We start from the raw sequence: 23,453 nt of genomic DNA, 5'->3' as shown, positions 1-23,453 counted from the left end.
AATGTGATGAAATCTTTTCATGTGAGCATTGGTACATAGAGAAAGCTAAGAAAATGCGTCTCAAGAGTCCCCACCCTCGCAGCCTAGTCATTGAGTCGGAATAGTTAGCTGTTTCATTTACACTTTTAGCTGGTCTTTCTGTTAAATTTGGTGTTTTTTTTTAACAAATGTGTAGTTTTAAACACCATTTTTACTATATACTATACTGCATGAACCACTGTGATAAATTTGTCATATGTTTAGACTCTCTAGTCTAAATTATACTGTTTTATTAAATCTACCCCAGTGTGCTAAATGGACACTCGGCAAACCACCTCATTGAAAAATTATGCCGGTCACTAGGTACCTCTTTCAGTCTTTCTGACTGTCTAATTCCTGTTGCCATCTGTAATCTGTCTCTAGCAGCAGAAATGCCAAGATGGATTACGGAAATAGAGTTTGGTCTTTGACCATCAAAACTGGACACAGGGCTAACAAAAAGGCAGCCTTTCAGGTTAGAGCAGGTTAGCCTTTGAACAATGACAAGAGCAATGCTTTCTTGGAATTGAGGGAATGGAAGCTCCAGTACCCATAGTGCTGTCTGAATGATGATTATTACAGTCATGGTCAAAAGTATTGACACCCCTGCAATTCTGTCAGATAATACTGATTTTCTTCCAGAAAATGATTGCAAACAGAAATTATTTGGTATTATTATCTTCATTTAATTTGTCTTAAATGAAAAAAACACAAAAAGAATTGTCCTAAAGCCAAATTGGATATAATTCCACAACAAACCTAAAAAAGGGGGCGGACAAAAGTATTGGCACTGTTCGAAAAATCATGTGATGCTTCTCTAATTTGTGTAATTAACAGCACCTGTAACTTACCTGTGGCACCTAACAGGTGTTGGCAATAACTAAATCACACTTGCAGCCAGTTGACATGGATTAAAGTTGATTCAACCTCTGTCCTGTGTCCTTGTGTGTACCACATTGAGCATGGAGAAAAGAAAGAAGACCAAAGAACTGTCTGAGGACTTGAGAAACCAAATTGTGAGGAAGCATGAGCAATCTCAAGGCTACAAGTTCATCTCCAAAGACCTGAATGTTCCTGTGTCTACCGTGTGCAGTGTCAACAAGAAGTTTAAAGCCCATGGCACTGTGGCTAACCTCCCTAGATGTGGACGGAAAAGAAAAATTGACAAGATATTTCAACGCAAGATTGTGCGGATGTTGGTTAAAGAACCTCGACTAACATCCAAACAAGTTCAAGCTGCCCTGCAGTCCGAGGGTACAACAGTGTCAACCCGTACTATCCATCGGCATCTGAATGAAAAGGGACTGTATGGTAGGAGACCCAGGAATACCCCACTTCTTACCCCGAGACATAAAAAAGTCAGGCTGGAGTTTGCCAAAACTTACCTGAAAAAGCCTAAGATGTTTTGGAAGAATGTTCTCTGGTCAGATGAGACAAAAGTAGAGCTTTTTGGGCAAAGGGATCAACAGAGAGTTTACAGGAGAAAAAAAGAGGCATTCAAAGAAAAGAACACGGTCCCTACAGTCAAACATGGCGGAGGTTCCCTGATGTTTTGGGATTGCTTTGCTGCCTCTGGCACTGGACTGCTTGACCGTGTGCATGGCATTATGAAGTCTGAAGACTACCAACAAATTTTGCAGCATAATGTAGGGCCCAGTGTGAGAAAGCTGGGTCTCCCTCAGAGGTCATGGGTCTTCCAGCAGGACAATGACCCAAAACACACTTTAAAAAGCACTAGAAAATGGTTTGAGAGAAAGCACTGGAGACTTCTAAGGTGGCCAGCAATGAGTCCAGACCTGAATCCCATAGAACACCTGTGGAGAGATCTAAAAATGGCAGTTTGGAGAAGGCACCCTTCAAATATCAGGGACCTGGAGCAGTTTGCCAAAGAAGAATGGTCTAAAATTCCAGCAGAGCATTGTAAGAAACTCATTGATGGTTACCGGAAGCGGTTAGTCGCAGTTACTTTGGCTAAAGGTTGTGCAACCAAGTATTAGGCTGAGGGTGCCAATACTTTTATCTGGACCATTTTTGGAGTTTTGTGTGAAATGATCAATGTTTTGCTTTTTGCTTCATTCTCTTTTGTGTTTTTTCATTTAAGACAAATTAAATGAAGATAATAATACCAAAGAATTTGTGTTTGCAATGATTTTCAGGAAGAAAATGAGTATTATCTGACAGAATTGCAGGGGTGTCAATACTTGTGGCCATGACTGTATGAGGAAATATTCTCTAAAAAGAATCAAATGGCAAGTTACAGAACATGAGAACTGGGGCATTTATTTGCAATTTTAGAAAGGCATGTTCTTCAAAGCCAGCTTTAAGTGGTTGTTAGTGATAAGGTAGCATAACCACGTATTTCTACAGGTTTTGGGTTAAAGGACATCTACCGTACTCCTAAAAGTTTATGTCATGTTGATACATGAATATTTTATGAGCCTCTTGTGATGACTGTTCCACTATCATTAACTTTGGCCTCATATTTACCATAAATACTGATAAGTAGTCACCATAACAGGTGATGACAGGTGACAAGTGGCTGGCATTTTACAAATGTTCTCCTCCAGCCACTCAGTGTTCATTATTGTATGGGCTATTCACCGCACAGCAAAAGCTCAATGTTAGGGCTCATACGGACATCAATTTTTATTCTACAAATGCTATCAGTGTTTTTCATGGAAATTGGTCGTAACTGTAATCTGTGGGGAGATTCAGATGTTTGATTTTTTTTTTCACGGACCAAAATCATGGAGAGATGTCTGACATTGACCCAAGTGTCTGCTCAAACTCACCAATGCAAATCTACGGGTGCTTGAGGAGTAGAACTCCGATGTCATCCATGTGCTTTTCATTTTTCACCGATAGAAGCTTGAAAAATCTCCATCAGTTTTCTTTTTTTTTCATCTGAGAAAAACTAATAAAACTCTGATGGTGAAAACTGACACTGTTGCCAAACTCTGACACCCTGATAAAAAATAAACACCAAATTTTGTGTTTGGGAAAAATCACTGACCGCTGCAGCCAATCATTGGCCTGTGTGGTCCTATGCTGGAAAAGCTGCTTTATAAAGTCAATATTGACTGCAGCCTTGTCTAGGAACTAACTGAATGGTATAGACCAGGAGTCTCAAACTGCATTCATCGAGGGCCGCAAACCATGCGTGTTTTCAAGATTTCCTTCGCATTGCACAAGGTGCTGGAATCATTATCTGTGCAGGTGATTAAATTATCACCTGTGCAGTACAAGGAAATCCTGAAAACATGACCTGTTTGCAGCCCTCGAGGAATGCAGTTTGAGACCTCTGGTATAGACCCTGACTACTTCATACATGGCTGAACTAGGCCCAGCTCGGTCATACATAACGACTGTCGTCCATAGCAACCAGTGATACTGTCAGTCATAACCCTTGTGTAAATATGTGCGGCTGCAGTAGTCTGGTCCCTTGGTTGGTTATTTAAGCTCATCTATCCCATCCATTGAGTACTAAAAAGTCGAGAAGCTACATGATAGTAGTGTCCAGCATTGCAGCCATTAACAGGACTCGGACTGTGCAAGAAGCATCTGGGTAAGGTCTCATCCACACATTTGTGGATTTTGGTTCCATCACGTACCGCAGTGCTCAAACTGGCCGCGGGTCTCCTGACCTAAGCAGGACAGCCTTATAGAAATACATGAAGCCATCATGCTCTATCGGGAGACCCGCAACCAGTCCCATGCATTGTGGTCCTTGATCAGACTGAAATCCACAGATGTCTGGATGAGCCCTAAACCTGCCTGACTTGGACCTTAACATATTGGGCACCTTAGGGTATGTCTACAGGGGACTGATATATGCTGAATAGTGATGGGCGAATATACTTGTTACTCAAGATTTCCGAGTATTTTTTAGTGCTCGGAGTTTTAGTTTTTAGCGCCGCAGCTGAATGATTTACATCCGTTAGCCAGAATAAGTACATGTGGGGATTCCCTAGCAACCAGGTAACCCCCACATAGACTCATCAGTCGCCGGATCCGTTTTTTCAAAATTCGATGGATTGCGACTGATAGTAAAAAACTGATGTGTGAAAGGGGCCTTATAGATATAGCCTTATCATTGGTGGGGGTCCCAGAGGTTGTATCCCTCCCCCACCCTCCATTCCCCAGTAATCCTACATTTATCACACGTACGCACAATTTTTTTATGGAATAGCCCCTGAACAGTTCTGTGGATATGTGTGATAGCTGGGAATGGACGGGGGGAGGGTAAGACCTCTGGGCCCCTCGTCAATGATAACATGAGGTCCTAAGACAGATGTGTGAATTGATTGGTAGTGCAGTTCACAGCCTCTGAAATTACTTCTATGGGACTAACGGTAAGGCAGGTCTCCTTCAAAACAATGAGACTCCCATCTGTAGACAGCTGTTTCGGGGTTCTTGCCCATCATAAGTACAAGGTAAGGTACTGGTTAGCTGCCTTTTATGTTCTCTCTGGAAGATCTGTTTCTCTTTGTTCAGAGTTTGAACAGCGTTTAATTTGCATAATCGGGCCAATTCTGTCAGATGAGAGAATCTGCAGTCCTGTGTGCCTAGCCTAGGGGAAACGGTATATAACTCACTCTCCCCTATAAAGAAGAACACTGTCTCTCTCTAAAGTCACCTATAGGTAGCTAACCTGTAATTCAGTGTCTGACCAAAAAGTATATTAGATGACTGGAGATTTCAGACAAGACAGAATCTGCTCGAAAAGGAAGATTCCCATCTGTATGTAGACTGTTGTTTGAGGTTCTTGCCCCTCATCAGCACAGGACAGGGTATTATTCTAGTAATAGGATTGCTGGATGCTAACACGGGAGGGGTCATACTAAATCAGTGTACACAGCCACTTACTTTACTTTCCTACCCTGTGTGAATACATGCACTTTTTATAGCATTGCTGAAAGCCTACATAAACCGATCATGTGCTGATGTCCGGACAGGTCTGATTACTGAGGGATCTGGAACAATACCGGATCAGTGCTTAAAAGCAATGTTCCCAAAATGTGCTCCTGTTTACGGGTGTCATATTCTCTCTGTACAAATGTTTGTGTTTTTGTACTGAGCTGCTTTGTTGGATGCTCCTAGCTCAGGTGGCATTCGCTTTCTGTTTCCACATTATCAGGAACATTTCAGCTGTGCTCCAACGAGATCATGTTCTCTCACCAGACAGACAAATAATTCTCTTTTTTTTTTTTTTCTTTCCTCTCATTTTATTCTCTGTGCTCCAAAAGATGCAGCCATTTACTATAGAGTAATTAATTCATTCTACTTATTTTATTCCTGCAGGAAATCGAGACTGTAAGTCAATGCCTTCCCGAAATCTGGACTACTAAAGGGATGACGTCTCATGAGCATAGCCCTCACTTATCCTTCAGAGGAGCCACAGATTTTCAGCCAAGGTAGTACTTCTTCTGTATTAACGTCCAGGACAGCTTCACAATGCTGAGCCCCGGCTGTGATAGGCCATGTTCACACAGTGCGTTTTTTACCGCGGAACCGCGGCGGTTTTGCCGCTGCGCTTCCGCACCTGTTTTCCATGCAGGGTACAGTACACTGTACCCTATGGAAAACAGGACACACTGTGCACATGGTCCGGAAATTGTAAAAAAAAAGACGCGCTGAATAGCTCCCGGAAAAAAGAAGGAGCATGTCAATTCTTTTTCCGGAGCCGCAGCGGTTCTGCACCCATAGACCTCCATTGTGAGGTCCAAACCGCAGTAAAACCCGCAGATCAAAAATATATCTGCGGGTTTTACTGCGGTTTGATGTGCAGAACCGCTGCAGCAGGAAGTGCGGGGAGCGGGCGGAAGTGCGTGGGCGGAGTGTGGCTGCCCCCCCCCGTGTTCCGATCCCGCCCCCCCGTGCTCCGATGCCCCCCCCCCAGTGCTCCGATGCCCCCCCCAGTGCTCTGATGCCCCCCCCGTGCCCTAATCTCCCCCCCTTATACTCACCCGGCGTCCCGGTGTCCGTCCGGCCGTCTTCTCCCTGGGCGCCGCCATCTTGCAAAATGGCGGGCGCATGCGCAGTGCGCCCGCCGAATCTGCCGGCCGGCAGATTCGTTCCAAAGTGCATTTTGATCACTGAGATATAACCTATCTCAGTGATCAAAATAAAAAAATAGTAAATGACACCCCCCCCCCCTTTGTCACCCCCATAGGTAGGGACAATAAAAAAAATAAAGAATTTTTTTTTTTTTTTTTTCACTAAGGTTAGAATAGGGGTAGGGGTAGGGTTAGGGGTAGGGTTAGGGGTAGGGTTAGGGTTAGGGGTAGGGTTAGGGTTAGGGGTAGGGTTAGGGTTAGGGGTAGGGTTAGGGGTAGGGTTAGGGTTAGGGGTAGGGTTAGGGGTAGGGTTAGGGGTAGGGTTAGGGTTAGGGGTAGGGTTAGGGTATTTTCAGCCATTTTAACCCTAAAAAAATTCCTAGAAAACACACAGACTCTGGCTAGAAAACTGCATCAAAAAAACGCATCAAAAAACGCATCAAAAACGGACCAAAAAAGGACCAAAAAAAGGACCTGCGTTTTCTGCCAAGAGCTGCAGTTTTTTAAAAAACAGTCAGGAAAAAAAAAGGATGGAAATCCTGAACGTGTGAACATACCCATAAAGTGGCTAGATAGCCCTGTTTGTCCATGTCAATGACAATGAAACGAACCAGCCAGCTATCCTGCACACCGGCTGCACGTTTCTATTTCACCAAGAATCATTGTGCTTTGCCAAACTCTAATCATGTCCTATTTATCCAAAACATCTATTTAAGGCTACGTTCACATTTGCGTTGGGCGCGGTTGCGTCGGCGACACAACGCAAATAAAAACGCACCAAAACGCACGCAAAAACGCTGCGTTTTGCGACGCATGCATCCTTTTTTGCCGAAATATGGACGCAAGAAAAATGCAACTTGTTGCGTTTTCTGCGCCCGACGCTTGCGGCAAAAAACCGCATGCGTCGCACAACGCAGCACAACGCATGTCCATGCGTCCCCCATGTTAAATATAGGGGCGCATGACGCATGCGTCGCCGCTGCGTCGCCCGACGCAAACACGCAAAACGCTAATGTGAACGTAGCCTTAGGGTATGGCTGAAGCAGAAACTGAACTGCGGAGAGCACAGTGTCCCATTTATGATCCTGATGAGGGGGTAAATTATTTTAATGTGTGTTGAAATGTAGCTAATAGAGTAGATAGACGCACATGCTGTGTTATCCTTAACGGGAAGCTGCCTTAAAAAAAGAAAATAGTTTTCAACGATTGAAAAAATGGAAAGCATTAATATTTTAACTTTAACCTTTTTTTTAAATATTATCATTTATTTTTAATGGAGTAAAATATGAAAAATAATGTAAAAACTTTTGATATTTCCACTTTTATACACTAGGGGGAGCAACTGCTGAAATTTGCCATGAAAACCTAGAGTACAACTTACGACTGCAGTAAATGTGGGCGGGGTCTGGTCACATGTGTGTGATGTCACTCCTCTCCTCCCCTCCTGGGTGTTTGCAAAAGGAGATAAGGGAGGATGAGGTTTAGGATTTTTTTTCCCCCTAAACCCCCTTAATTGTATATGAGGTTTAGTACAAGTGTATAAACCCCTTAGTGATCGGGCCAAATTTTTCAAGTCTGAGCAGTGCCACTTTATGTGGCAATAACTCTGGAACGCTTCCACATATCACAGCGATTTTGAGATTGTTTTTTCGTGACACATTATATTTTATGGTAATAGTTAATTTAGGTCAATATGTTTTGCGTTTATTTATGAAAATGTCAGAAATTTGACAAAAATTTCTAAAAATGAGTCATTTTTACACTGTGAATAATTTTAGAAGGTTTAAAATTGTAGCATTAATTTTTCATTTTTTTCAAGAACAAATACAAGTTATTTTTTTGAGGGACCTATTCCGTTTTTAAATGATTTTGGAAGCCCTATATTTTGGACCCCCCCTAAAAGTGAAACCATTTTAAAATCATCGCTCCTCAACATATTCAAAATTGCTGTCAGGTAGTTTTTTAATAGTGATTAATTCAAAGTGGCATGACAGGAAAGAAAAAATTAATTTTTCACTCCTGAATGTTGCTAACTTCTGAACAGGTCGCTATAACTGACCAACTGTAGGACCGTTATTTGGCCGAGAATTGCTGTGGCAGCCATCAGGACCACACAATCATGATCACAGGGTGCTGATGGGGTTTCAGGAAAACTCTGCACTCTACTAACCATGTAGATGCCACAGTCACTATTTACAGCAGCATTTTGGGGTTTAACCCCTTAGTGACAGAGCCAATTTGGTACTTAATGACCAGGCCAATTTTTGCAATTCTGACCACTGTCACTTTATGAGGTTATAACTCTGGAACGCTTCAACGGATCCCGCTGATTCTGAGATTGTTTTTTCGTGACATATTTTACTTCATGTTAGTGGTAACATTTCTTCGATATTACTTGCGATTATTTATGAAAAAAACGGAAATATGGCGAAAATTTTTAAAATTTTGCAATTTTCAAACTTTGTATTTTTATGCCCTTAAATCAGAGAGATATGTCATGAAAAATAGTTAATAAATAACATTTCCCACATGTCTACTTTACATCAGCACAATTTTGGAAACAAAATTTTTTTTTGTTAGGGAGTTATAAGGGTTAAAAGTTGACCAGCAATTTCTCATTTTTACAACACCATTTTTTTTTAGGGACCACATCACATTTGAAGTCATTTTGAGGGGTCTATATGATAGAAAATAATGAAGTGTGACACCATTCTAAAAACTACACCCCTCAAGGTTCTCAAAACCACATTCAAGAAGTTTATTAACCCTTTACGTGCTTCACAGGAACTGAAACAATGTGGAAGGAAAAAATGAACATTTAACTTTTTTTTGCAAACATCTTAATTCAGAACCATTTTTTTTATTTTCACAAGTGTAAAAACAGAAATGTAACCATAAATTTTGTTATGCAATTTCTCCTGAATACGCCAATACCCCATATGTGGGGGTAAACCACTGTTAGGGCGCACCGCAGAACTTAGAAGTGAAGGAGCGCCGTTTGACTTTTTCAATGCAGAATTGGCTGGAATTGAGATCGGACACCATGTCACATTTAGAGAGCCCCTGATGTACCTAAACAGTGGAAACTCCCCACAAGTGACACCATTTTGGAAACTAGACCCCTTAAGGAACTTATCTAGATGTGTGGTGAGCACTTTGAACCCCCAAGTGCTTCACAGAAGTTTATAACGTAGAGCCGTGAAAATAAAAAATCGCTTTTGTTTACACAAAAATGATCTTTTCGCCCACAAATTCTTATTTTCACAAGGGTAACAGGAGAAATTAGACCACAAAAGTTGTTGTGCGATTTCTCCTGAATACGTCGATACCCAATATGTGGGGGTAAACCACTGTTTGGGCGCACCGCAGAGCTTGGAAGAGAAAGAGTGCCGTTTTACTTTTTCAATGTAGAATTGGCTGGAATTGAGATCGGACGCCATGTCGCGTTTGGAGAGCCCCTGATGTGCCTAAACAGTAGAAATCCCCCACAAGTGACCCCATTTTGGAAACTAGACCCCCCATGGAACTTATCTAGATGTGTGGTGAGAACCTTGAATGCCCAAGTGCTTCACAGAAGTTTATAATGCAGAGCCGTGAAAATAAAAAATATTTTTTTTTTCCACAAAAAAGATTTTTTAGCCACCAAATTTTTATTTTCACAAGGGTAACAAGAGAAATTGGACCCCAAAAGTTGTTGTCCAATTTGTCCTGAGTATGCTGGTACCCCATATGTGGGGGTAAACCACTGTTTGGGCGCACGGCAGAGCTCGGAAGGAAGGAGCGCCGTTTTGGAATGCAGACTTTGATAGAATGGTCTGCGGGTATTATGTTGCGTTTGCAGAGCCCCTGATGTACCTAACCAGTAGAAACCCTCCACAAGTGACCCCATTTTGGAAACTAGACCCCCCAAGGAACTTATCTAGATGTGTGGTGAGAACTTTGAATGCCCAAGTGCTTCACAGAAGTTTAGAATGCAGAGTCGTGAAAATAAAAAATATTATTTTTTTCCACAAAAAAGATATTGTAGCCCCCAAGTTTTTATTTTCACAAGGGTAACAGGAGAAATTGGACTGCAATAGTTGTTGTCCAATTTATCCCGAGTACGCTGATGCGCCATATGTGGGGGTAAACCACTGTTTGGGCGCACGGCAGAGCTCAGAAGGGAGGGAGCACCATTTGACTTTTTGAGCGCAAAATTGGCTGTCGTATTTGGAGACCCCCTGATGTACCTAAACAGTGGAAACCCCCCAATTCTAGCTCCAACCCTAACCCCAACACACCCCTAACCCTAATCCCAACCTCATCCATAATCCTAATCACTAACCCTAACCATAATCACAACCCTTACCCCAAAACAACCCTAATGTCAACCCTAACCATAACCCTAATCAAAACCCTAAATCCAACACACCCCTAATCCTAATCTCAACCCTAACCTCAAACCTAACCCTAATCCCAATACACCCCTAATCACAACCCTAACCTTAACCCTAATCCCAAACCTAACCCTAATCCCAAGCGTAACCCTAATGCCAACCCTAATCCAAACCCTAACCCTAATACGAACCCTAATCCAAACCCTAATCCCAGCTCTAACCCTAACTTTAGCCCCAACCCTAGCCCTAACTTTAGCCCCAACCCTAACCCTAGCCCTAGGGCTACTTTCACACTTGCGTCGTTTGGCATTCCGTCGCAATCCGTCGTTTTGGACAAGAAACGGATCCTGCAAATGTGCCCGCAGGATGCGTTTTTTGCCCATATACTTGTATTGCCGACGGATCGTGACGGATGGCCACACGTCGCGTCCGTCGTGCACTGGATCAGTTGTGTTTTGGCGGAGCGTCGGCACAAAAAAAGTTCAATGAAACGTTTTTTTGTACGTCGCATCCGCCATTTCTGACCGCGCATGCGTGGCCGTAACTCCGCCCCCTCATCCCCAGGACATAGATTGGGCAGCGGATGTGTTGAAAAACTACAGCTGCTGCCCACGTTGTGCACAATTTTCACAACGTGCGTCGGTATGTCGGGCCGACGCATTGCGACGGCCCCGTACCGACGTAAGTGTGAAAGAAGCCTAACCCTAAGTTTAGCCCCAACCCTAACCCTAAATTTAGCCCCAACCCTAACCCTAAATTTAGCCCCAACCCTAACCCTAAATTTAGCCCCAACCCTAGCCCTACCCCTAACCTAACCCTACCCCTAACCCTACCCCTAACCTAACCCTACCCCTAACCTAACCCTAACCTAACCCTACCCCTAACCTAACCCTACCCCTAACCTAACCCTACCCCTAACCCTACCCCTAACCCTAACCTAACCCTAACCTAACCCTACCCCTAACCTAACCCTACCCCTAACCCTACCCCTAACCCTAATTTTAGCCCCAACTGCTGTTCTCCTGCCGGCCGGCAGATGGAGACAGATGGCGGGCGCACTGGGCATGCGTCCGCCATGTTCTGCTGCCGGCGGCCAGGAGGAGCAGCAAGAGGATCCAGGGACCTAGGTGAGTATGCTAGGGTCCCCGAATCCCCCTATTTCTCTGTCCTCTGATGTGCGATCACATCAGAGGACAGAGAATTACACTTTACTTTTTTTTTTTTTTTTTGCGGTTGCCAAAGATTCTCCCGGTGCCGGCCGGCGGGCGCACTGCGCATGCGCCCGCCATTTTGAAGATGGCGGCGCCCACCGGGAGACACGAGGAGCATCGGGGGAGCTAGGTGAGTATTGGGGGGCCACCTGGGACCCCTTTTCTCTGTCCTCCGATGTGCGATCACATCGGAGGACAGAGAAATTAAAAAGAGATCCCTTTTTTTTTTTTTTTTTTTTGCGATTGCCGGTAAACGGTTAATTACCGGCGATCGCAAATGCGGGGTGGGTTAAAAAACCCCCGAATCATGTTCTCTGGGGTCTCGGCTACCCTCGGCAGCCGAGACCCCGGAGAAAATCGGCTTCTGGGGGGCGCTATGGACTTTTTCCACAGCGCCGTTAATTAACGGCGCTGTGGTTTAAGTACCCTTAGCGGCCGCCGTTAAAAGGCGTATCGGCGGTCGCTAAGGGGTTAAACCTAAGATGTCATCACAGTTCATGGCTGATGCAGCAGGGTGTCAGCTATAGTGTACAGCCGACAGCTGCTGTTTCACCTGTCGGGATGTTATTCACTTATGTTTCAGGTCAGTTTTAATTAGTTTTGGTGGTCACTAAGGGTATGTCTCCATGGGACGGATTGTCGGCGCTTTGGAAAGAATGGAAACCCCGCTTCGCCCAAAGCGCCGCCCCCTTCTGTACACACGGTGATTCCGGATGTGTTCATTGAACACATCCGGAATCGCTGCACCCTGTGCATAGGAGTGTGTTATTTACCTTGCGGAGATGGAGCGTCACCGCAAGGTAAACAGACATGCTGCGGTCTAGAAAGACGCGCCGCATGTCTGGAAACGCAGGGCAGCCGGGTGCGTGTTCGCACGCATAGTGGAGACGGGATTTCCTAAAATCCCCTCCACTATGCTGTAACATCTGTACGATGCGGATTGAACGCTGCAGCTGTACGCAGCGTTCAATCCACAGCTAATCTGGATGTAATCCGGCCCGTGGATACATACCCTAAGGGGTTAAGCACCACTCCTGTACTCTTCTGGCCCGTGTATCCACTCTTCAGCTTTACCGGCTCCACCTGTGTGGAGCAGTGCTTCTTTTTCCATACAAGTCTATGAGAAGCAAAACAACAGCATTGACACTCAACTTCCGCTTCACACATAAACCATTACGTGATCCGGCAAGTCTGTTTTCAGGTCACAGCGGCCAGAAGAGGACCGGAGCGGGTGGGGTGTAACTTCACTTCTATATATTTCTATATGCACTGTTTACCTAATTGTTTATCATGTTAAACATGTTCTTATATTGAAAGGAACATTAAATAGTATTAAAAATATATATAGCATACTATATGTAAAATATAAATAAAGGGTTTTCCGATTTCAGGAAACCCCTCTCCTACGGCTGCAGTTTGTTTAAAAACAAACAAACTGTGCTTTACTCACCATTGCAGGATCCAGGGCTGAGTCTCCACCGCTGCTCCCAGTGTGTCTGTTATTTCTCTAGAGCTGGCGGCACTGAAGCCAATCGGTGAGCTAAGCAACTCATGTAGTCTACGGGGGCAAATTGCGGGGTTTTATTTATTTTTTACAAAATAGTGCAGTTTTGTGGTGTTTTCTGCCTCTTTCTGGTGTTTATACTTCTTCCTTGCATTAAAAACACTCTGGCGAGATGTTGCTTGTGAGTTGTTAGAAAACTCTTTGTTTTGTTTTTTTTACACATTGTAAAAAAAAAAAAGCCACAGGCTAAAACGGGTAGTAAAAAAATGTATGAAAACCATTTTTACATTTCCTTCCTCTGGATCAACATGTTAGGCTATGGGTTGAACTAGATGGACTTAAAGTCTTCCTTCAACCTTAAAAACTATGTTAGGTCGGTTTAATAATAATCTTTATTTTTATATAGCGCTAACATATTCCGCAGCACTTTACCCACATTATCATCACTGTCCCTGATGGGACTCACAATCTAAATTCCTTATCAGTATGTCTTTGGAATGTGGGAGGAAACCGGAGAACCCAGGGGAAACCCACGCAAACATGGAGAGAACATACAAACTCTGGGCAGATGTTGTCCTTGGTGCGGTTTAACACGTCACCAGCTCCGGTACGTGTGGTGACAGTTTTCTCAGGTACCGGAGACACTGACACACCTACACCCATTCAAATGAATGGGTCTACACACATGTCAGCGGGTTTTCACGGACCGTGTGTCCGTGTGCAGAACATGCTGACATGTCCATTTTTGAGCGACAGCATGGATCACACGGACACATACAAGTCAATGGGTCCATGTAAACACGTACTGCACACGGATGGCGTCCGTGTGCCGTCCATGTGCCATCTGTGTGTGTGTTTTTAAAATCATAAGGTTAAATTTGAAACCAATTGTTTCACTACATGGACACACGGATAGCACATGGATGCCATGCGGATGTGACAAACGGACATGGATATCTTCAGTACCGTTTTTTTTCGGTACCGGAAATATCAGGACATGTGAAACCGGCCTTACTATAGAATTTGGAGACAAAAACAGTAAAGGAATCTTAAATGAGAACTGTATGGAAGGAAGTGGCTGAATAAATGACCACTTATTCTGGTCACATTTAGAATGAGTGAGAAACTTTTTATTTACATTCTACCTCATAATTCCATCTGTTTATATTATTTATTACCTCAAGAAAGGAATCAGAGCAGAGTTGTAATAATGGTATTTGAGCACGTTATATATAATCCACAGTGGGAACTTGTGGTTATGTGTTTCTATAGCGACTATCATGAAAAGAATAAAAGAATATATTAGGAAGTTACGTAAATAGAAACACTATAAACATAAAGGTAACCTGCAGTTTGCTGATGGAGCAAAGATGCAAACTCTGTTCTTTCCCTTAATGGAGTTGCCGGATCTTTTTTTTTAAAGTCAGCAGTCACTGTATGTGACTGCAGATTTCTGAATTGTGACAGTGTGCGGTGTGCACGCTCTCAGGATTCTTTGATGATGGCGACCGCAGATGGTCACATAAACATGTATGTGATTTGTATTCATGCGGTCACATGCCAACTAGACGTGCTCGGCCTTTCTCAATTCACTTGTATGGGGGAGACTGATAACGTCTAGTCGGAATGTGGCCGGAAGTGTACAAATCGCATAGTTGTGGTCACTTGACCTCCCGACCGCCTGCAATACTAGACAATACTTATAGTTTACATACTGCACGCTATGAGTATTCAGAAGTCACTGCAGACTTTTAGCAGAAGACCCTTTTTGACACATTCATCATACTTTAGTTGCTAAAGATGATTAGAAAACCCATTGTCAGTTGATAAAAAAAATAATTGAATACAACACGTTCTGGACTGTGTGATCCTGCACTCCTCCAAGACTTCCAACCTTGTCCTCAAACAGTTGCACAGATAAGCTCATGTGCAGCTACTGTTTCTCTACCAATAGCTTATCACGAAAGGAAACAAGTGATTTCCTCTTTTTTTACTGACTGCTTTTGTTCTTTTCTATCAGGGTATGTCCACACACATTGTATACTCTGTGAAGACTGCAATCAAAATTTGCATAAATTAGATGTGCATTTATTGTGGATGTTACTGCAAATTTACATCACGAAGGTGAAAATTTCACACTTAAGATGTACAGAATTGATTGTCCTGCTATGTATCTAAAATCCACACCATAGGTTAATTTCTGTTTAAATGATGCACAGATTTTTTATTACACAGTATTTGGGTAAAGTCACTCTGCAGCCATCAGCTCAAAAAGGCTAAACCAGACAGACTTGCTCTGTCTAGCCCAGAGGATCCTTGTCCTTCAGCCTTTAACCCCTGAAGGATCTAAACCAACAACGAGACCCCTGGGTTGTATCCATGGAGTAGCTGCTTTCCAAAGGAGTCAGCATGAGGCAAGGATAATTTTACTAGCCGGGTCAGTATCGGGAGGGACAGAAGGAAATACCACAGTCTGAGGAATAGCCATGGGTGGATACCAGGAGGTTACTCATAAGTCATACAAGCTAAAGTCAGATCAGAAAGGATCATCTAGAAAGGAAAAATCAGGGTCACTATCTGGGTCAAGGACACAGTGAATACAACAGAAGCACCAGAATACACGGAGTACAACAAACACAATAAATACTTAACAACTTGAGTAGGGTGTGGCACGCTGATTACTCCTGCCACACCAAGATCTACAGCTGAACAGTGCGATATCTAATGATATTGGCCATGACTAGGGTTGAGCGACTTTTACTTTTTTAAGATCGAATCGGGTTTCGCGAAAACCGACTTTCACAAAAGTCGAGTCGAATGAAATCGGCTGATTATCGTGAAAAGTTGGGGATCTACCGAAACACGAAACCCAATGCAAGTCAATGGGAAATCTCATCTCTCTCTCTCCCCTCCGTCCCTGCACCGAAAAGCTGGTATTGCAAATCGCTACAGCACACAAGCGATAAGGTGGCGATAGGCACGCCCCTAAGACCTATGTCACCACTCTGCCCACGCTCCTTCATTGGCTGAAAAAATGGCGCTAAACGTGTCATACAAAACGCGACTTTGGCGCGAAGATCGCCGACCGCATGGCCGATCCCACACTAGGATCGGGTCGGGTTTCATGAAACCCGACTTTGCCGAAAGTCGGCGACTTTTGAATTTGTCCGATCCGTTTCGCTCAAGCCTAGCCATGACATCTCCTCCATCACTATCTCCACCCTTCTCTGGCTTTATGAAGGCAGAGCTGTCAGTCATAGAAGAGAAGGATGGAGATTGAGGGAAATCAATCAGGTTGGAACGTGCACTTAAATGTTTGGCAACGCCATGATGCACCGAGCACCCGTGTTTGGTTTGAACAGTCATTTTGTGCTGAGAGTGTCCCCTTTAAGGATTGTTTTTTTTTTTACCTGCCCTGTGTAATACAGGTAAGCTGATTAACTATCAACTGTTACCACCAGAGCTGGCTCCAAAGATTTATCCCACACTGATCGTCTTTCCTTCAGTCATACTACAGTGGAGGAATACATTGTATAATTGGTCTCGTGTAGCTGTAGAGTTCTATTGCTTTAATAGTTTCTCTACATTCTTTGCATAAATCCAAATTATTCTGACACTGATTCTGTTGTAAGATTTGAATGGCAAAGGGATTACCATGATCTATCAGCAGATGGTCAGGTTTCACACCTGGTGATGAGAAGACTCTGAGCTCCATCCTTTTACTACTTGTGTTTTCCCTAAATTTACAGGTTGTTTTACCTTTGTACTCTTTCCATCGTTCTCTGTAAAGTCATGTATATGTGTGTCATCTCTGAAACCTATAAATTTTATAATGCAGTGCTGCTAGAGGATTCTGGTAGTAGCTCTTTCATAGAGAAAAATGGAGGGTTTGGTCAAGCCAAGCGTTTTTGTTTATGGGGGGTTGGGAGAGATAGCGCTCAGCCAAACGATCATTTAGCCCACAGCTATCTAATGTGTATGGCCAGTTTAAAGAGGTATTCTATACTTCAAAAGTTATCCCCCACCCATAGGATAGGGGAAACTTCACAAGTGAAAAGTAGTCCAACCGCTGGGACCCCATGGATCCCGTAAACTTAGACTCTGAATGGAGCGGTGGTCAATGGAGCACATTGTTTCTATGTTCATTCTTATTGGAACCATTGGAGGTAGCTGAATGCTGCTCTTGGTTTTCGGCACTCCCATAACAACAGTGAAGGGAGGGACAGTGCTCATGATTGACCTCTGCTTCATTCACACTGAGCACATCAGAGTCCCAGTTCTTGGGATCGATTGGGAGATAATGTGTGTAAATGGTTTAGTAACTGGCTTAGTGATAGAAAGCAGAGGGTGGTTATAAATGGTATAGTCTCTAACTGGGTCGCTGTGACCAGTGGGGTACCGCAGGGGTCAGTATTGGGACCTGTTCTCTTCAACATATTCATTAATGATCTGGTAGAAGGTTTACACAGTAAAATATCGATATTTGCAGATGATGCAAAACTATGTAAAGCAGTTAATACAAGAGAAGATAGTATTCTGCTACAGATGGATCTGGATAAGTTGGAAACTTGGGCTGAAAGGTGGCAGATGAGGTTTAACAATGATAAATGTAAGGTTATACACATGGGAAGAAGGAATCAATCTCACCATTACACACTGAACGAGAAACCGCTGGGTAAATCTGACAGGGAGAAGGACTTGGGGATCCTAGTTAATGATAAACTTACCTGGTGCAGCCAGTGCCAGGCAGGAGCTGCCAAGGCAAACAGGATCATGGGGTGCATTAAGAGAGTTCTGGATACACATGATGAGAGCATTATACTGCCTCTGTACAAATCCCTAGTTAGACCGCACATGGAGTACTGTGTCCAGTTTTGGACTCAGTCGAGGGGTTCAAGAGAGGCCTGGATGTCTTCCTGGAGCAGAACAATATTGTATCATACAATTATTAGGTTCTGTAGAAGGACGTAGATCTGGGGATTTTTTATAGGCTGAACTGGATGGACAAATGTCTTTTTTCGGCCTTACTATGTTACTATATCACCTACCCCATGGAGAAGAGAACACTTTCAAACTTGAGAAAAGCCCATTAAGTCAGTAGGAAAGAATCCTCTATTTATTAACAGAGAATTAAAGTGAGAATTGGTTGCATTTAGCATCTCCATCCAGCCTTACTAATATTCTATGTGGTAGCGCCACACGGAAAATGTCAGGTTTCTGTCATAGTGTCCACTATGTTATCTCCTTTATGAAGCCTGTCAAAGAACAACATTTGTGATAGTATTCATGGCGGTGCCAATCATTTAACTACACGTTCCCACCTGCTTGATTTCCCTCTATCTCCTCTCTTTTCTGACTCTATGAAGCCAGAGCTGTCAATCAAAGAAGAATGGGGTGTAGAATTAAGTATTTACATGATTGGCCCCGCCATGATGCACTAAGTACTTAATTTGAACAGTCCTTTTGTGCTAACTACGTCCCTTTAATGCAAGGCTTGCATATGGACCCATATTAGGACCATATGCCTGAACTCTTAAAGGGAATCTGTCACCCCAAAAATTGTATATGAGCTAAGGCCACCGGCATCAGGGGCTTATCTACAGCATTCTGTAATGCCCCCGATGTAACCTGAAAGGTAAGAAAAACAGGTTATATTATACTCACCCATGGGCGGTTCCGCTGTGGTCCGGTCCAATGGGCGTCGCTGTCCGGTGCGCAGGCGCTGGGCCTCTCTGACCTTTCCCTTGCGCACTGCAGTACTTTGCTCTTCCCTCAACAGGGCAGACAAAGTACGCCTGCGCCGGAGCTGCAGCAGGAAGACAAGAAGAGGACGTGATCGTATGAAGATGGGAGGGACCGGACCTGGACCGCGATGCCCATCGGACCAGACCGCATCGGAACCGCCCCTGGGTGAGTATAATATAACCTGTTTTTCTTATCTTTCAGGTTACATCGGGGGCTTATCTACAGCATTACAGTTTGCTGTAGATAAGCCCCTGATGCCGGTGGGATTAGCTCATATATACGATTTTTGGGTGACAGATTCCCTTTAAAGTGCAAGACTCGGTATAATATTTTATGGCACTATAAGGCATTAGAGTGAAAATATGTGCTGGAAGTTTTCTGCAATTTGGTTTCTTAATTTCCAGTTTATTGTAAAATATCAAACATTTTTCACATTTTAATGGAAGTGTGAGAACTTGACCTCTCTAATGCATAACAGGAGGCAGTGTCGTAGTTTGATGCTTGTGGGCCTCTATGCAAAATCTCCACCTGGGCTCCTGACTATTATGGATCTTTATTAGTGTTGGTTTTCTCATATGGACCCTATTGGGCCTCCCTGGGTACTAGGGCCTTGGTGTGACTACAACCCCTGCACCCACTAGAATTACGCCCCCAACAGGAGGGTCTGAGAACATAAGTTACACGTATCAGATCGGCTTTTCGCCGAGTTTACAACCATTGTGCTCTGAATCCATTAACAATCTATTATATGAACACTTTGTTCAGACACAAACAATTTCATCTTAAAAGTGATGTAGATTTAACAAGTCATACAAAGACATTTTTCACGGCCCCCTTCTCTTATATGTTCTGCAGCCACAATGACTACAATTGTGCATCTGTTCTGCCAAGGTAAACACTGATCCTACATCCATTCTCCTCCAGTTTTTCTTTACTTTGCGATTATTTTTTTTCCTAGATTGTTTCTCTTAATTGCAGCAGCGTTGAATAAGCACTTGCTATTAAAACCTCTGCAGATTGCTGTCCTGGAGGGAAAAAACTGATGGGATCTGTATCTACTTTGTAAAAAGACCTTCATTCTTTTACCATGGTTAATATTTTCAGAACACAAATGTAAGTGTTTAGGTCTTGACCAGTTTTTCTAGTCATAGAAAATCCCCATAAACTGGTAATCGGGCAACATATGAGCTATTCACAGCAGATTGGACCTAAGATTTGTTACCTCTCCTTACTTGTTTTGTCAAAAACATTTATTGGCCAAACTGCAACAATTCTGTAGCTTCTTTTCTAGGATTCTGTATTTGCCGCTCCACTGCTATTCCGAAGGCCACGTTCACACGTCAGTATGTGGTCAGTAATTTACGTCAGTATTTATAAGCCAAAATCATAAGTGGAAGATTCAGAGGAAAAGTGTAATAGAAACACGTCACCACTTCTTATCACCCACTCCTGGTTTTGGCTTACAAATACTGATGTAAAATACTGACCAAATACTGATACCGTGTTTCCCCGATAGTAAGACACCCCCGATAGTAAGACGTAGTGGGGGGTTTAAGGGGGTCGGATAATGTAGGACATACCCCCGAAAGTAGGACGTAGTGGGACTTTTGGGGGTACCGTAAAATATAAGCCATGCGGTACCGTACGGTAGTACCGGTAGCTTTTGCAGCATTAACTGATCCGGATGGTTAGGGCTTGTTTCCACTTGCGAGATGCGTCCGAGTCTCGCATGTGGAAACAAAGCTCCTGCGCCGGCGCTGCAGAGCGGAGCGTGCGGCTCCATGTGTTCCTATGCAGCCGCGCGCTCCGCTCTGGAGTGCCGGCGCAGGAGCTTCGTTTCCACATGCGAGACTCGGACGCATCTCGCAAGTGGAAACAAGCCCTTAGAGCGGGATGCGGAGGGATGTGGAGGCCGCGTGAGAAGCAGTAATGTTGTCCGGCAACAACATGCAGCCTCAGTGCCCTCATGTGCAGCCGCTGGTGGCCCCTCTGATTGGCCCAGCGGCTCCTGCATGAGGAAGAAGCCACACCTCTACCCAGCACCGCAGAGGAATTGATCGCCATTACGGTACACTTACTGTGGGATACTGTATGGGGCTGTAACCCTATGGATGGCAGGCTGTGTGTGTGGGATACTGTATGGGGCTGTAACCCTATGGATGACAGGCTGTGTGGGATACTGTTATGTCTGCTAATGAAAGGTGTAATGAAGGCAATCCAGAGACACAGTGTGCCTAGCGATCAGAGCGCACACAGTGATCTGACAAATACCCAAAAACAAAAGAACGAGCTCTGAGACGTGGAAACTCTGTAGACTGCACACCTGATCCTATCCTAAACACAACTAAAAGTGGCTGTGGATTGCGCCTAACCACTACCTATGCAACTCGGCACAGCCTAAGAAACTAGCTAGCCTGAAAATAGAAAAATAGGCCTGACTTGCCCCCAGAGAAATACCCCAAAGGAAAAGGCAGCCCCCCACATATAATGACTGTGAGTAAGATGAAAAGACAAAACGTAGGGATGAAATAGATTCAGCAAAGTGGGGCCCGATATTCTTAGACAGAGCGAGGACAGTAAAGCGAACTTTGCAGTCTACAAAAAACCCTAAAGCAAAACCCACGCAAAGGGGCAAAAAAGACCCACCGTGCCGGACTAACGGCACGGCGGTACACCCTTTGCGTCTCAGAGCTTCCAGCAAAACAAAAGACAAGCTGGACAGAAAAAAGGCAACAAAATAGCAAAAAAGCACTTAGCTATACAGAGCAGCAGGTCACAGGAACAATCAGGAGAAGCTCAGATCCAAAACTGGAACATTGACTAGGAGCAAGGATAGCAGCATCAGGAGGAGTTAAGTAACGAAGCAGCTAATGAGCTCACCAGAACACCTGAGGAAGGAAGCTCAGAAGCTGCAGTACCACTTGTGACCACAGGAGTGAATTCAGCCACAGAATTCACAACAGTACCCCCCCTTGAGGAGGGGTCACCGAACCCTCACCAGAGCCCCCAGGCCTACCAGGATGAGCCGCATGAAAGGCACGAACAAGATCGGGAGCATGAACATCAGAGGCAAAAACCCAGGAATTATCTTCCTGAGCATAACCCTTCCATTTAACCAGATACTGGAGTTTCCGTCTAGAAACACGAGAATCCAAAATCTTCTCCACAATATACTCCAATTCCCCCTCCACCAAAACCGGGGCAGGAGGCTCAACAGATGGAACCATAGGTGCCACGTATCTCCGCAACAATGACCTATGGAATACATTATGTATGGAAAAGGAGTCTGGGAGGGTCAGACGAAAAGACACAGGATTGAGAACCTCAGAAATCCTATACGGACCAATAAAACGAGGTTTAAATTTAGGAGAGGAAACCTTCATAGGAATATGACGAGAAGATAACCAAACCAGATCCCCAACACGAAGTCGGGGACCCACACGGCGTCTGCGATTAGCGAAAAGTTGAGCCTTCTCCTGGGACAAGGTCAAATTGTCCACTACCTGAGTCCAGATCTGCTGCAACCTGTCCACCACAGAATCCACACCAGGACAGTCCGAAGACTCAACCTGTCCTGAAGAGAAACGAGGATGGAACCCAGAATTGCAGAAAAATGGAGAAACCAAGGTAGCCGAGCTGGCCCGATTATTAAGGGCGAACTCAGCCAACGGCAAAAAGGACACCTAATCATCCTGGTCTGCAGAAACAAAACATCTCAGATATGTTTCCAAGGTCTGATTGGTTCGTTCGGTCTGGCCATTAGTCTGAGGATGGAAAGCCGAGGAAAAGGATAGGTCAATGCCCATCCTACCACAAAAGGCTCGCCAGAACCTTGAAACAAACTGGGAACCTCTGTCAGAAACAATATTCTCAGGAATGCCATGCAACCGAACCACATGCTGAAAGAACAAAGGTACCAAATCAGAGGAGGAAGGCAATTTAGCCAAGGGCACCAGATGGACCATTTTAGAAAAGCGATCACAGACCACCCAAATGACTGACATCTTTTGAGAAACGGGAAGGTCAGAAATGAAATCCATCGAAATATGTGTCCAAGGCCTCTTTGGGACCGGCAAGGGCAAAAGCAACCCACTGGCACGAGAACAGGAGGGCTTAGCCCTAGCACAAATCCCACAGGACTGCACAAAAGTACGTACATCCCGTGACAGAGATGGCCACCAGAAGGATCTAGCCACTAACTCTCTGGTACCAAAGATTCCAGGATGACCAGCCAACACCGAACAATGAAGTTCAGAGATAAGTTTATTAGTCCACCTATCAGGGACGAACAGTTTCTCCGCTGGACAACGATCAGGTTTATTCGCCTGAAATTTTTGCAGCACCCGCCGCAAATCAGGGGAGATGGCAGACACAATGACTCCTTCCTTGAGGATACCCGCTGGCTCAGATAAACCCGGAGAGTCGGGCACAAAACTCCTAAACAGAGCATCCGCCTTCACATTTTTAGAGCCCGGAAGTTACGAAATCACAAAGTCGAAGCGGGCAAAAAATAACGACCAACGGGCCTGTCTAGGATTCAAGC

General features: G+C 44.2%; 1 protein-coding gene across 5 annotated transcripts in view; it reads left to right on the top strand.

The window, feature by feature from the left end:
* FAM13C (family with sequence similarity 13 member C) overlaps positions 1–23,453 on the top strand; it is a 286,221-nt gene that overhangs the window by 103,858 nt on the left and 158,910 nt on the right. For all 5 annotated transcript variants that reach the window (XM_069753563.1, XM_069753560.1, XM_069753562.1 and 2 more), the window contains exon 4: positions 5,320–5,432. In XM_069753563.1, coding sequence (XP_069609664.1) covers positions 5,320–5,432 — 113 coding nt within the window. The remainder of the gene's footprint in view (positions 1–5,319; positions 5,433–23,453) is intronic.

The sequence above is a fragment of the Ranitomeya imitator genome, chromosome 2 (genome assembly GCF_032444005.1).
Source record: "Ranitomeya imitator isolate aRanImi1 chromosome 2, aRanImi1.pri, whole genome shotgun sequence".
Taxonomy (NCBI): Eukaryota; Metazoa; Chordata; class Amphibia; order Anura; family Dendrobatidae; genus Ranitomeya; species Ranitomeya imitator.
Note: the sequence above shows the minus strand (reverse complement) of the source record. Positions and strands in the feature narration are given on the sequence as shown.